General features: G+C 37.6%; 1 protein-coding gene across 1 annotated transcript; it reads right to left on the bottom strand.

Annotated features, from left to right (window-relative positions):
- Positions 1-8911: 8911 nt before the first annotated feature.
- Positions 8912-12346, bottom strand: LOC105798643 (FT-interacting protein 3). The gene has a single exon (XM_012628776.2). It carries the CDS (start codon positions 12141-12143, stop codon positions 9105-9107), a length of 3039 nt encoding a protein of 1012 aa, XP_012484230.2. The 5' UTR covers positions 12144-12346; the 3' UTR covers positions 8912-9104.
- Between the last annotated feature and the right edge of the window lie 377 nt (positions 12347-12723).

Here is a 12723-nt window from a genome sequence, read left to right as displayed (position 1 = left end):
CTTATGTGCTCAACTCTACTCGATTTAGCAACCTTTCAGATCTATTCTGACTGAAGTGCTCCTCTGTTCTGATTGAAGCTTCTTTTGCTAAGGGTTTAGAAGGTAGACGACTAAAGAGTGCTTTTGACAAAGCTTTTGAGGCTAAAGAAGGGAGAGGGGATGGACGGCTATGCAAGGGGAAAAGGGAAAAAGAACTGAGAGAAAACTAGAGTGAGTGAGAAAGAAATGTTGAGAAATGAGGGATGATTTAGAAGTGAGGGGTGGCAAGGTATTTATAGGTGAAGATGAGGGTATGAGTTTACTAAAAGTAGGTTGAAATTTCCGTCCTTCCTTCTCTCATGTGGCCGGTCATGCTTCAAGGAAAACGAATGACTAAATCTTTTCAATTTGAATTTGAATTTCAAGCTAAAAATAGCTATAGAGTGGACGATTTTAATTGGGAAGTTGTTGGGCTAAATTATGATTATTTTCCAACTGCAAGGACCTTCAATTAAATATCCCAAAACACATTTTGGGTAGCCAACATCAAGTGCCGAAATTGGGCTTTAAAATCCCCTTGTTAGACGATTTTTTTCAGTTCAATAACTTAGCAGACATGACCATCTTTTATCACCTTCTTACTGGATCAAGTAGTCAACCCCATGCCCAAAATTGCATGGTCTTGCCATCCACATGGATAATTTTTTCATGGCCATCTTTTATTTATTTAAATCATGTCTCCAATGGACCTCCTACATAGTGAAAAGTACACACATTAATAAATTAACATGAATTAATACAAAAATTTGCATTAAAATCATGTAATTAAGCATAATTTCACATACTTCTCAAATTCATGTCTAAAATTACTAATTAAGTAAAATTCACTTATTTCAATAATAATTACTCGAGATAAACATAATAATTAAGTAAAAATGTGGTAAAAATATATAGAAAAATCCTATATAATTTCGAGTTTACAGAAGTCTGGTGTATGCTATGTTATGCATACACCCAGATATATGTTTTGCAGTAGGGTTGGTAAGTCAATATCAGACGAATCAAGGTCTAACACACTGGTAAGCAGTTAAGCATATACTCAAGTATTTGCAGACAACGAGGGATTATATGCTTATGTATTCCGGAGGAGACCTTACTCCTATTGTATATACTAATTCTGACTTCCAAATGTATTGGGATTCGAGGAAATCGAAATTAGACTATGCTTTTATCCTAAACGGCGGGTTCATAGCATAAAAAAGTGTCAAGCAGGGTTACACTACTAACTTAACTATGGAGGGTCAAATTTAAGGTATGGAAAAGCTATGGCACTATAACAGTGCAGATATAGCTAATCCTAAAATGAACCACATAAGGACAAAACACATTAAGGGAGACGATAGTGTTCGACGGAATAGTGGATGTAGTCAGAGATCGCATTTGAGGAAAAACCCTGGGGATTTACTTTACCAAGACTATACTAGCTAGAGAGTTCTCTTGGAAACATGTGGGGGAGCATAGGAATGTGAAAATGACTCATCTACTTCACTAGGGAAAGTGGGAAACTGTTGGATCTGATGCCCTAAGTGTAGTCTTTTCGTCTAAGTACACTTGTAATTTTTTCGAACAGATTGTTTAGTAAAATTATTCATTAATTACATTAATACTTTTTATATTGTCCTCACATGGTTTTTTCACACAAAGCAAAATGGAAGCAAATGTTGCTCACTAGTTGTCTAATGTTTAACTAATAGTAATCGGTATTACGTGGTCGAATCGTAATATAGAAAGATAGCTTGTATTAGTAGACGAACCTAAACATGTCCTTAGCCTAATAAAAAAATGAGCAAACTGGTTGAAAAACTAATATTTCATCTATCAAGTCCAATTGGTGAGATGTCTTGTCTTGGGCATCGGAGCGGGTGACTCCCAGAAGATAGAGACATAGATGTGACAAACTAGAGTGACAGTACATCAGACAGGACCCAAGCAGAATAGATCTTGAATATCTTTATGGATTTATTCACTTATGATGTTCATAGTGTGGCATACTTAAATCATGAGTGGATAGTGGACTATGTATGCATGACTCGTACACTTTAATGTAAGTTAAATTTTGAGTTCAAATAGATAAGGAACTGAAAGCTGGTGCGTTAGGTGTACGACTTCTGTAGTATGTAGCATCATTCATAAGAGTGGAATTCATAGCTTAAAACATAGGTAAATGATATCCTCTCTTAGGCATTACATGGTTAATGAAATGTAAATGTGGTCATGGGTCGTCCGTCTTTGTGTTGGATGACTTGATCACTATTTGATAGTGATTGACATTTCATGAAGGAATATGTAATGGTTACCATGAGATAAAATAAAATCATATTGGGAGAATGGATACTGTCCTAAAGAGATCAATAATATCCAATAAGGGTAACACAATAATGACAAAGTCATTAGACGAGCAATGAATAGTTGCTTTCGTAATGGTATGTCGTTGGGGAGAGCTTAGTCACGATACTATAGTGGAATGACTTCGTGACTAAATGAGTTTCATCCAAACTCTGCTTATCTTTGATTTGCTAAACTCAAACAGGTTTTACTTGTTCAGCCAAGACAGCCCCATCATCATACAAACTCAAGCAAGCAAACATAGCCCTCAAATCAGTCGTTGCCTTTCTACTTAGGGCATCAACCACTACATTTGCCTTTCTGGGGTGTTATTCGATCGTACAGTCATTTTCCTTCAATAATTCAATTCATCCCCAGAATTAGATTGAATTCATTAAAAGGAAGTTCCATCAAGTCAGTGGGAAATACCTCTCCTTAAACCTCTAAAGGACATATTTTATAAATTTTATTCACAAGTATGGATGAGCCTAAAGGACTGACTACAGTAACAGTGTTTTCAGTTTTCTCTACCGTAATCCCCAGTTTTATAGCCACATCACAAGCAATATACGAATGGGTAAATCCTATATCAATAAAGGAAAAATAAGGTACAGAGTAAATAGTGAAGGTACCTGCAATGACTTCAACCGCATCTTTGTCTTCTCAGTGTCTAACTGCATAAACCAAGGCATGTTGCCTAGCCTCAACCCGATTCATACCTTGAACCGGTCCTCTATGACCCTAATTACCATTCCCATTTCAAATCAGATTACGACCCCTCTGAGCACCATGATTACCTCTCTGATTTTGACCCCTAACTGGGCCCTGATTTTGAACCGGAGCCTGTCCCTAATCATTTTGACTAGGATAATCCTTAATCCTATGCTCCATCGAGCCACAAACCAAACAATCACCCATTTTTCTCTAATATTCGTTCGGATGTCGCCTCTAACACTGCTGACAAACTATAATTTTCCCTTCTCTAGGTCCACTACTTCCCTATTCTGCAGTGGTCTAACCTCTCAGGCCGCTTAACAGGTCACGAATTTCGGCTAGTAATGCTCATCTCTCTCTTGGGTTAATCCCTCTTTTTCCCCTTTTTCTCGCTCTCCACGCACTTAATCTCCTCAATAATTTTGGTCTTCTCAACCAAAGCCTCAAACATGCTCTCCTGATGCGGAGCCACCTGAACCTTAAGGTCATACTTCAAACCCTCTTGAAAATGAAAAATCTTCTCCTACTCAGACGCTACCATACTAGGTGCATAGCGGCTCAATCTCAAAAATTCAGCCTCATACTCAAAAACAGTACTATCGCCCTGATTAAGCTCAATAAATTCCAACCGTCTGGCATCCTTATAGCGAGGACCCACAAACTTACCCTAAAAGGCCTCCTGAAAATAAGCCCAATCATTATGTTCTGGCAGCGTACCCCTAACCATTAATTGCCACCATTAATATGCCTCGCCCCTTAATAAGGACACGACACCTTTAAGTTTTTACTCAGAAGTGTAGTCCAGATCATCCAAAATCCACTCAGTGTCTCCATCTAGTATTCAGCCATTGTAGAAGTAGTTCCAGTAATACCCCCGAACAATTCTACCCCACTAGACCGAAACTTCTCAGCAATCGTCCCATGATTAACGCCATCCATCAGAGCCCCAACAACTTGATTCAAAGCCCTTAACAAAGACCATCTAATAGGATCATTTTCATCGCAATCATCATTATCCTTATTCTCCATATTCCTACCCTCAGTAGTGGGTTCACTATTAACCTCATTTTGTTCATTATTATGTTCTGGCTTTAAAGACGCAGTCGGCTCAACCGAAACCCTCAGAGGTTGCCCCCTATGGCCCCTTTCTACCACGAGTATTCAATTTAGTGTTTTATGAGCCTACAATTTAAAAGTAAGTGTATCTTTAGTACTTTGTTTAATCTTTTAACGCACTCTCAATATATAATTCTTTCATTACCATTTTATGCAACAGTCTCTACAACCTTACTAAAGTTTCATTACTGTTTCTATGGACTTGGCATCGGACCTTCGAAATCCGTCGTTCCCCGTAAAAAGTAATTTTTAAAATATTGTGGTTTATTTTTTCCAAAAATACCCTTTTCATGCATGCATGCATGCAAACTGGTTTTGAAAAGATTTAAAAATTCAGTTTGAGATTTTAAACCTGGCTCTGATACCACTAAATGTAACCATCCAAAATCAGCCTAGACGTTATGGCCGAATCGTGAAAATCACATTGATCACCTAAGCAACGGACCTACTCTATTGATAGGTGAAACCTCAAAAACACCCTTTTTTTTATAAAATCATGGTTGCCTTCATTAATTTTGGAAAACATTTGTTTAATTAATCTAACCACTATTAAGTCAAGATAGCGAATTAAGTGTGGTTTTTCGAAAAATTCAATACACATCATTGCTTTTGAAAAATATTTTGTTTTTTCTTGGTTATAGCAAAAAAATATACCATACTATCCCAATTATTAACTTAGCCAAATAACATGCAAAGTTCAATATATATATAAATCTGAAGATCCATCCTAAGAATGAAAATCGTACATGCATGAAAGTCCCAAACTACAGTTTTAAATAATTTTACAGTCCAAAAATCGAATAATAATAATAGAAAAAAAACTAAATAACAAAACATAATGGTGTTTTGAGTCCGAAATTCGTTGTACTTCTGCATGCCAATTTTAATCCTAAGTTCGCTCATTACCTAAGAAGTTAAAGTAATGGGGTGAGCTTAACAAGCCTAGTGTGAGTCTAAACAATCAAGCATTTTCTCATAGAACCAAATAACACAACCAACTCCAATAGTAACATTCTTATGCAACATGATCATGCCATAATGCACATGTGAGTCCTACCCATACCATCTGCTACACACTACGAGTTCCCCAGAACTCGTCTACCAAACTCCAATGTATGTGAGCAAAGCTCAATGTGGTAGAAACCACCGTATAACATAAATGCAGAAAATCTGTCGAATAACATATAATGCGATAAAATTGTCAGTATCATATAATGCGATAAAATCGCTAATCCCCTCTGTACTCAAGGTGCAGTGCACTAACTACATATAAATACAAGCTTAATATGTCACCAGTACTCCACGAGACTCCTTTGTCAACCACAAATAAACCTACCCAATGCAGATGCAATATGTCACACAACCTCATATATATCCATAAATCATACTTTCAAATTTTATTGGCATTTTCAATATATGCCCTCAATTATCAAGTACTTTCAGTGAATGGAAATAATATTCCAACTTTCAATTTACCAATAAAATGTTATCATTCAACAAAACACAATTTCATGTTCATTTATAACTTTTCTTTGTGTGCATGTATAACAGCCTTTCGAACATATCATAACAAATCACTTGTAAGAATATATCATGCATAAGACTTATTTCGTTCATAATCATGCAATACATACAACCCAAACATATATCAAACTAACCAAACATTATGACAATGTCAATTAATCATTAAGTCAAACTAGCAACAATACTAACATGCCAAATAGTTAAGGCTCATAACGTACCTGATTCGGCCACTTACAAATTTAATTACTTAGCTATTAATTCAAACCAAATCAACAAGCTAAATCTTCTATTCAATTGTAATAAATATAATTATCATTTAATTTTTTATAGTTTAGGTCCCACACCTTATTTACGCTCTTTTGCAGCACATTAGCGAATCTTGCGGTTTCTTTAATATACTTTAAAACGAGCCTAAATTAATTTTAAAAAATCAGTATATAACTCAATTAATTCACCTCTTAAACAAACCCTAAAGACCCACTTATGGGTTCAATCCAATCGCCACAATTGCCATTATTTTTCGAATCCAACCTTGTTAGATTTCGTACACTATTTTGATGTGACCCATACACGTGAACATCTTTCGACTTTACTGTTGATTTTGAGCATTTGAGTCAGCACCTAACACATTTAAATACTACAAATTCAGTAGCTAATCTTGATTAAAATCCTTCATTTCATCAATCCGTAACCTTTTCCCAAAATCTATGTCGAAACAACTAACTAGTTTATGATTACCCACACTTACGCTTCCCGAATTGTCACATCCAATTTGCCAATTGGTCAAGAACAATTTTTCCTAATTAAAAAATGTTTCAAAGCTAGTTAAAAGGAGTTTAAGAACCAAAAATCATGCTGGAAAAATATGGAAAATAATTAAAGAAAAATAGCCCCCTTTCTTGCACATAGGCGCACGCACCACCACCCATGGTGGCCAATTTTGGGGCTGATCTAAAACCACTTTTGGAATTGATTAAAAAGCTGGAAAAATACCTATTAAATCATTAAAAATCCTCAAATTCCAGATCTGGAAATTTAGATTTTTATTTATCAAGATTTAACAAGAAAACGATAGAGAAAGAGATCTTACACAAGCTAGATGCTATGGGCGGCAGTGGCACTTCTTGACAACGTTAGGAATCAATCTTGGAGACTCAAGATTTCAGATTTGGGGCTGATTTGAACTTGGGCCCTCAAATAAAATTCCATGCTTTCACATTTAACAACTAACCACTTAGCTAACTCGTTATTTTTTTATATAATTCTACATTCTCATTTAGCTAAATTTTGGGATGTTACAGAACATGTTGAGTTGTGACATATTGAACGAATTTTCTCAAAATTTTACTGGGATAAAATCATCAAAATTTTACAAAGAATAAAATTGTCGAAAGTTTACTAGGGTAAAGTTGGTGTGAGAATTATTTAATACGTAGATATTAAAGTTTATTTTGGGAAATAGAAAAAATTAATTAGGTTGAATCATATTACAGAGTACTAGGTCAAATAGGCCCAAGAAGTACTCGTAATTGAACTCGATGTGAAAGAGGCCCAAAACCCCTCATGTAAGGAGGTGGGACGGAAAAATCCTAGTATCATTAACTAAGGTTGTCGCCCCCTATATCCAAGATAAACTAGGATGTTATTTTTCTAGTGGAAATAAACTTCTACAACTCTACAAGCGTTTTACCTTCTCTTCCTATAAATAGATATCACCGGTAGAGCTATTTACACAATTTTTGAGAGATTGTTATTCTACCGAAAATAAAGAGAATTTATTTTCAACTTATAAATATATTTTCCAGAATAACAATTTTACTGAATTCTATTATAGAAGAGAGAATTTTCGTTTTCACCCCAAAAAGAAGACTTTTTCTAGCTCTGTGTTTTGATTTAATTTATTCAAGTCCATACTCGAAGTAGCTCATGGTACGAGAATATTAGAGAAAATCGTATGGTTCAAAGCCGGAAAACATCAAGAATCTGCTTATCACAAACCGAGTCGATTTTTAAAATTTTATTTTTTACTGAATAAGAAAATTATTTTCAAACCGAATTTTTTCTAACAGTTTTCGCTCTACTGATGTAAACTATATTCAATCCAGTCTGACATTGGCTAGAATTCTTTTTTTTATTTTTGGTAAAAGAAAAGTTGGTCATCATTATTTTATTAGTTTTCACTAATTTTTTCCTCCTAACTGACAATTTTTCTGCTTTTTCAGGCATAAATCGATTCCTTTAAACTGATTTTTCTCTAACCAATTCAAAATGTGTTCTATTTTGGCCAATATGATCAATGTTGTACTATTTGGGTGATTTTTTATTTGGAAAAAAAAGAGATATTTGGTAAATATTAAAAAGTTTTTTAAAAAAATAGAATTTTGGGCAAAGGCAAATGTCTGCTTGAAAATTCTAAAGATTTAAACAAAAAAAAATAGGCCCAAAAAATTGAGTTTGGATAAAAAAATAAAGCTCGTTTTCTAAATAGGTCGGGCCTCGAGTAGGTTTTCTTTATTCAAGCTTGGCTCGAATTAGCATAATTTTTTACTGTTATTTTGTTATTATATTACTACTATTTTGTTATTGTTTGGATATTATATAACTCTTATTTTATTATTAATTTGTCTACTATTGTAGAAGTATTTACTTGCTAAATTGTAACTATTTCAATATTATTTAAGTATAAAGACTTTTTTAATGTAAATATTTATTTTAATATTTTTAATGTATTTAATTTATTATATTTCTAAATTTATTTTTATATAAAAAAATTTAAGTCTAACTTGAATTTAACATTTTTAACCGATCAGAACTTGAAAAAAATTTTAAGTTATCTTTACCTTAAATTTTGCATCCCGGCACCATCACGTCTACGTAGCAGAATTCCCCCCAATTAATACAGCAGAACCCTCCATATTTATTGCCGAAGACGATAATAGGAACATAAACAAATAATAAATGCTGTTGACTTTGGTGGGGAAGAGAAATAGAATAGCAGAGGGGTTGGAATGTCACTGTCAGTTGTTACAAAGGAAAAGATGCGGCGGAATCCAAATTTATTGATTGATTCCACAGCACCAGAATCACATCAACCGGGGGGGAGGAGTCTTTGTTTCTTTCTCGTTTGGTACTAATGTTTAGTCAGGTTTTATGCATGCAATATATAAATAAACAAAAACAATGAAACGAAAGATGGATCATAAAAGCATTAGTTTTGATTTGGACATCCAGTCTTGAAAACAGTACACACTAACTCTCCAATATTAAAACCACATCCTTGATTAATTAATTAAAACTCCCCAAAAAGCATCACTAGACCCAAACACCTTAAAAATCTTAAAACTATGTTCAAAATATTTCATTCCCACTAAAAGCCGTTTGGTTTCTTACAGCAAACTATCTGCTTTTGTAGGCAACCTCCTGAAGAAGCTCAATGCCCGACAAGGCAACTTGCTTCGGAATCTTGGGGGCCTCAACGCATAGGTACCCCACAATGCCACGACCACCTTCAATGGCACTGCATAAAATCCAACGGCTGCAAACAAGCACAATATCACAAACAAGAATGTGGCCCTTGGATCTCTCCAACTTAGCAATGCTTGAAACCTTTCACCTTGTGTTGCCATGTCTCCGACCACAGTTTGAACCCTTCCCGCCACACTCCTTAGTCGATCATACCTCATTTTAACCACATCCACACTTCGACTTGTTGGGAATGAATCAAACTCCTCATCTAATTCGTCTGGATAAACACTCTCCGCATGGGACAGCCGGGTGTCCATGTGGGGCGGATGACGCGGTCGGAACCTGTATCGCCATAGTCCCATTGTCGCCATGTAGAGCAGGGTTGCGGGGATTATGAGCTCGGGTAATGCAACTAATATCAGAAAAGTTGCAACAAACAAGGATGAGTACACTGGCTTGCTCCAGTTTCGCATAGACTCGAACCAACGGTTCATGGCAACCAGACCAGAGATCACACTCATTAGTCTGAAAAAGTTAGCTTTGCTCCTTCTCATGCTCCACATATGAGAGTCGTGATCGAGCATATACTCGACAACCTCTCGCCCCAATGGCGGTTCTGCCCTGCTAAGCCGGGATGCCACCACATTCATAGCTTGGTACCTTAGGCTCTCCAACTGGTTCACACTCATAGGTTGTACATAATGCATCTTTGGTAGCAAAGGCAACGTATACATATGCAACATGTTTCCCATGTTAGCGCATGAAAATCGCACAGCTAAGTGAAGCTCACCCATTTTCTTGACACCAGAAGGATGCAGCATAAGGAGTGGATATGAATGAGTGTAAACTCGATCAGACTCAAGCGTTGATAGCCGGATTCTAACCTTCCCTATCCGGGAGTCTCGAGGAACACCATTAGTGATGATGTTTTTATCAGTTCGGCAATTGTCAAACACACCAATGGTGATAACTGTGCAAGGATCGAAAACCTCCCAAGTATATTGCTCATTCCATTTTGGGGACAAGCTATCACCCACGGTTCGGGTTCTCACCCATTTCTGACCGTACTTGGCAACGCAGTAAGCATCAGTGGTGCCACCTTTGCCTTCCTTGACTTTCACTGGCATAAGCCCTGTAGCACCCAAGATCCCCATTTCAAGTACACCAATGTGAGCCTTCCAGAGCTGTTTTGCCGTTGGCCTGACATCACTGCTATACATTGTGGCCTCATCAAGAACATGGTATCCCCCATCAAGTGAGACCCGAAGATGGATTCTTGAACCGAATCCTGTCACAAGCTTAGTCTCAGCAGGGTTGCCGAAGTGGTTATCAAGATTAAACCACCTAGAGACCACTTGTTTGTCATCAGTTCTTCTTTCGACTGCCATCACAGGAAGCAATACTCTGCCTACAACCTCATCTCTTCCAGGGCCAACTCGATCCTCAACAGACACCAACAAGTAATCCTCAAATGGCTCTGCAACTACAAACATGAAATCCTCATTCCAAAATGGATTTGATAAGCTTCTGTTAGGACTAACTCCTGAAATTCTGGTCCTTGAAACTTGATTCCCCACTTGTACTTTAGCTGAGAGCTCAGGGTACCTCAATAAAGTAGACCCTTTTTCACCCAAAACATCTTGTGCTTCAATCACTGATACCCTCAAATACCAAAGTTTCGGTGATAAATAAACCTTGGACTTAATAGAGCAAAGCCCATCAAAATGCACATTGGCTGCCTTTGAGTGCCAAGCCTCAGCAAAGGCCTCATCTGCCTGAGTCCCAAACCATATGGAAACCATGACTTCCCCTTTGGACTTGTCTCCTTTCTTGTCTTCCATTCGGTGCCATTGTGGTGCCAATTGACTGTCTGGAGGAACCCTCCTGGGGACCTCATTTAAATCAAACCAAACTCGGCCCAAGTAATCATCTTTGTTACCTTCCTTTACGACAACCTCCACCATTGAAGACTGTATGCAGTCTTTAGAAAAGGCGAAAACTTGGTCCCAATCTGCATGGTTTGAACTGACCCTCTTGGTCACGCCTCTATAGTTCCCTAGCTTGACTTCAGCCATTATCTCACCACCACCACCGAAAAACGAAATATCTCTAGCTTTCACTACTCTAACGTAAAGGTACTGCATTTGCTCCACAAGGTCATATGTTGAACTGGTTTTGTCCTTGTTCAAAGGACCACCACCAAGGTGAGGGCTTGTCTCCTTTAGTGAGAACTCATTAGACCCAGTTGAGAAAAGACTCAACCCAGCACCGGCACCACCACCGGCAGAGGAGACAGGAACTGCAGGGCCAGGACCAGTAGTTATTACAACAGGCTTTAACTCACCTGGTTTTGGCTCTAAAGGCTTTGCATGGATTTGACCCTGCAGTCTTGGCTTGTTCTCTTGAACCAGCTGCTGTTGTTGCACCACCAAGGCTGGGTTTTGCTGCTGCATTTTCTTCTTCTTTGAAAACCCCGAGGTGGAAACCGAAGCCGAACCGGTACCCATCACCCCATTGTTATCAATCCCCACTTGTTTAACTTCCTCTCTCGTTGAAACGTAAAGCTTGAGGGTTATCTCCCCTCTTATATGAGAAAACAAGCTTCTTTTATCAAGGGTATACATTTGAGGACCTTCTTCACCTTCTTTAGCAATACTGGAACCAGAAACCCTCACTTTCCCGAGAAAATTCCTGCTGTTACTCGACCGCCTTTCATTAAAGACATTAAATTCAACAGCCCTGTAAGGGAGATCAGCAACATCTTTGATATGAAACACAAGCTTCTCGTTCCAAATGGGGTTCAAGTCTTTCCTTTTAACCTGAGTCCTATGCCTTTGGTTCTCGAACTCCACCTCCACGAACGGCGAAGACGACCCTTCCCCATCTTTGGGCATCAAGTTATGAGCCGCTATCACCTCCACCACCAGCTTCTCTTTGCCGGTAGCCACTGTACCGTTCATGGCTAAAACTTAGCCGTGTGTTTGTTTCCCCCTTGAACAATAGAAGATACAAAGGGAAAAGGCAACAAAGAGACAGGGAAATAACGCTGGAGACAAAGAGATGAGAGAGCTCAAAAGAGAGAGACAACAGTAGACAAATAGCAGAAGAGCGTGCAAACAGAGAGCAGAGGGTTATATTCTTTGCAGAGGGAGAGATTAGACGATGACAAAGCAAAGCAAGTAAATGGCAGAAGAGTGAGTTACTGTCTTGACTGACACTGTTTCAGTCCAACGTCCACGTCGAGTGGTAGCGCGTGGGAATCCAACCCCACAAGTGGTTCGTTGAGAGCCAAGAATGGTTCTGCTAGAGTGGATATGGTGGGCCCCCCTACATTTACATACATTCTATGTTTAGTTCATATAATTAACTTTAACGTTCGGGTATTAATTATTAATTAATTCCCACACCTACTTAGGATGAGTCAAGTCTTACTTTAATTTTAAAGCCGATTGCTTTGGTTTCTACTCCCTTTTCTCCATTATTCGCAATCTAAAATCTCAGACACCATATAAAAACAAATTGAATTATAATATAAATTAG

Source organism: Gossypium raimondii, chromosome 7, assembly GCF_025698545.1.
Source record: "Gossypium raimondii isolate GPD5lz chromosome 7, ASM2569854v1, whole genome shotgun sequence".
In the NCBI taxonomy this organism is placed as follows: domain Eukaryota; kingdom Viridiplantae; phylum Streptophyta; class Magnoliopsida; order Malvales; family Malvaceae; genus Gossypium; species Gossypium raimondii.
The sequence above is the reverse complement of the archived record's forward strand: the minus strand, read 5'-3'. Positions and strand labels throughout refer to the sequence as shown.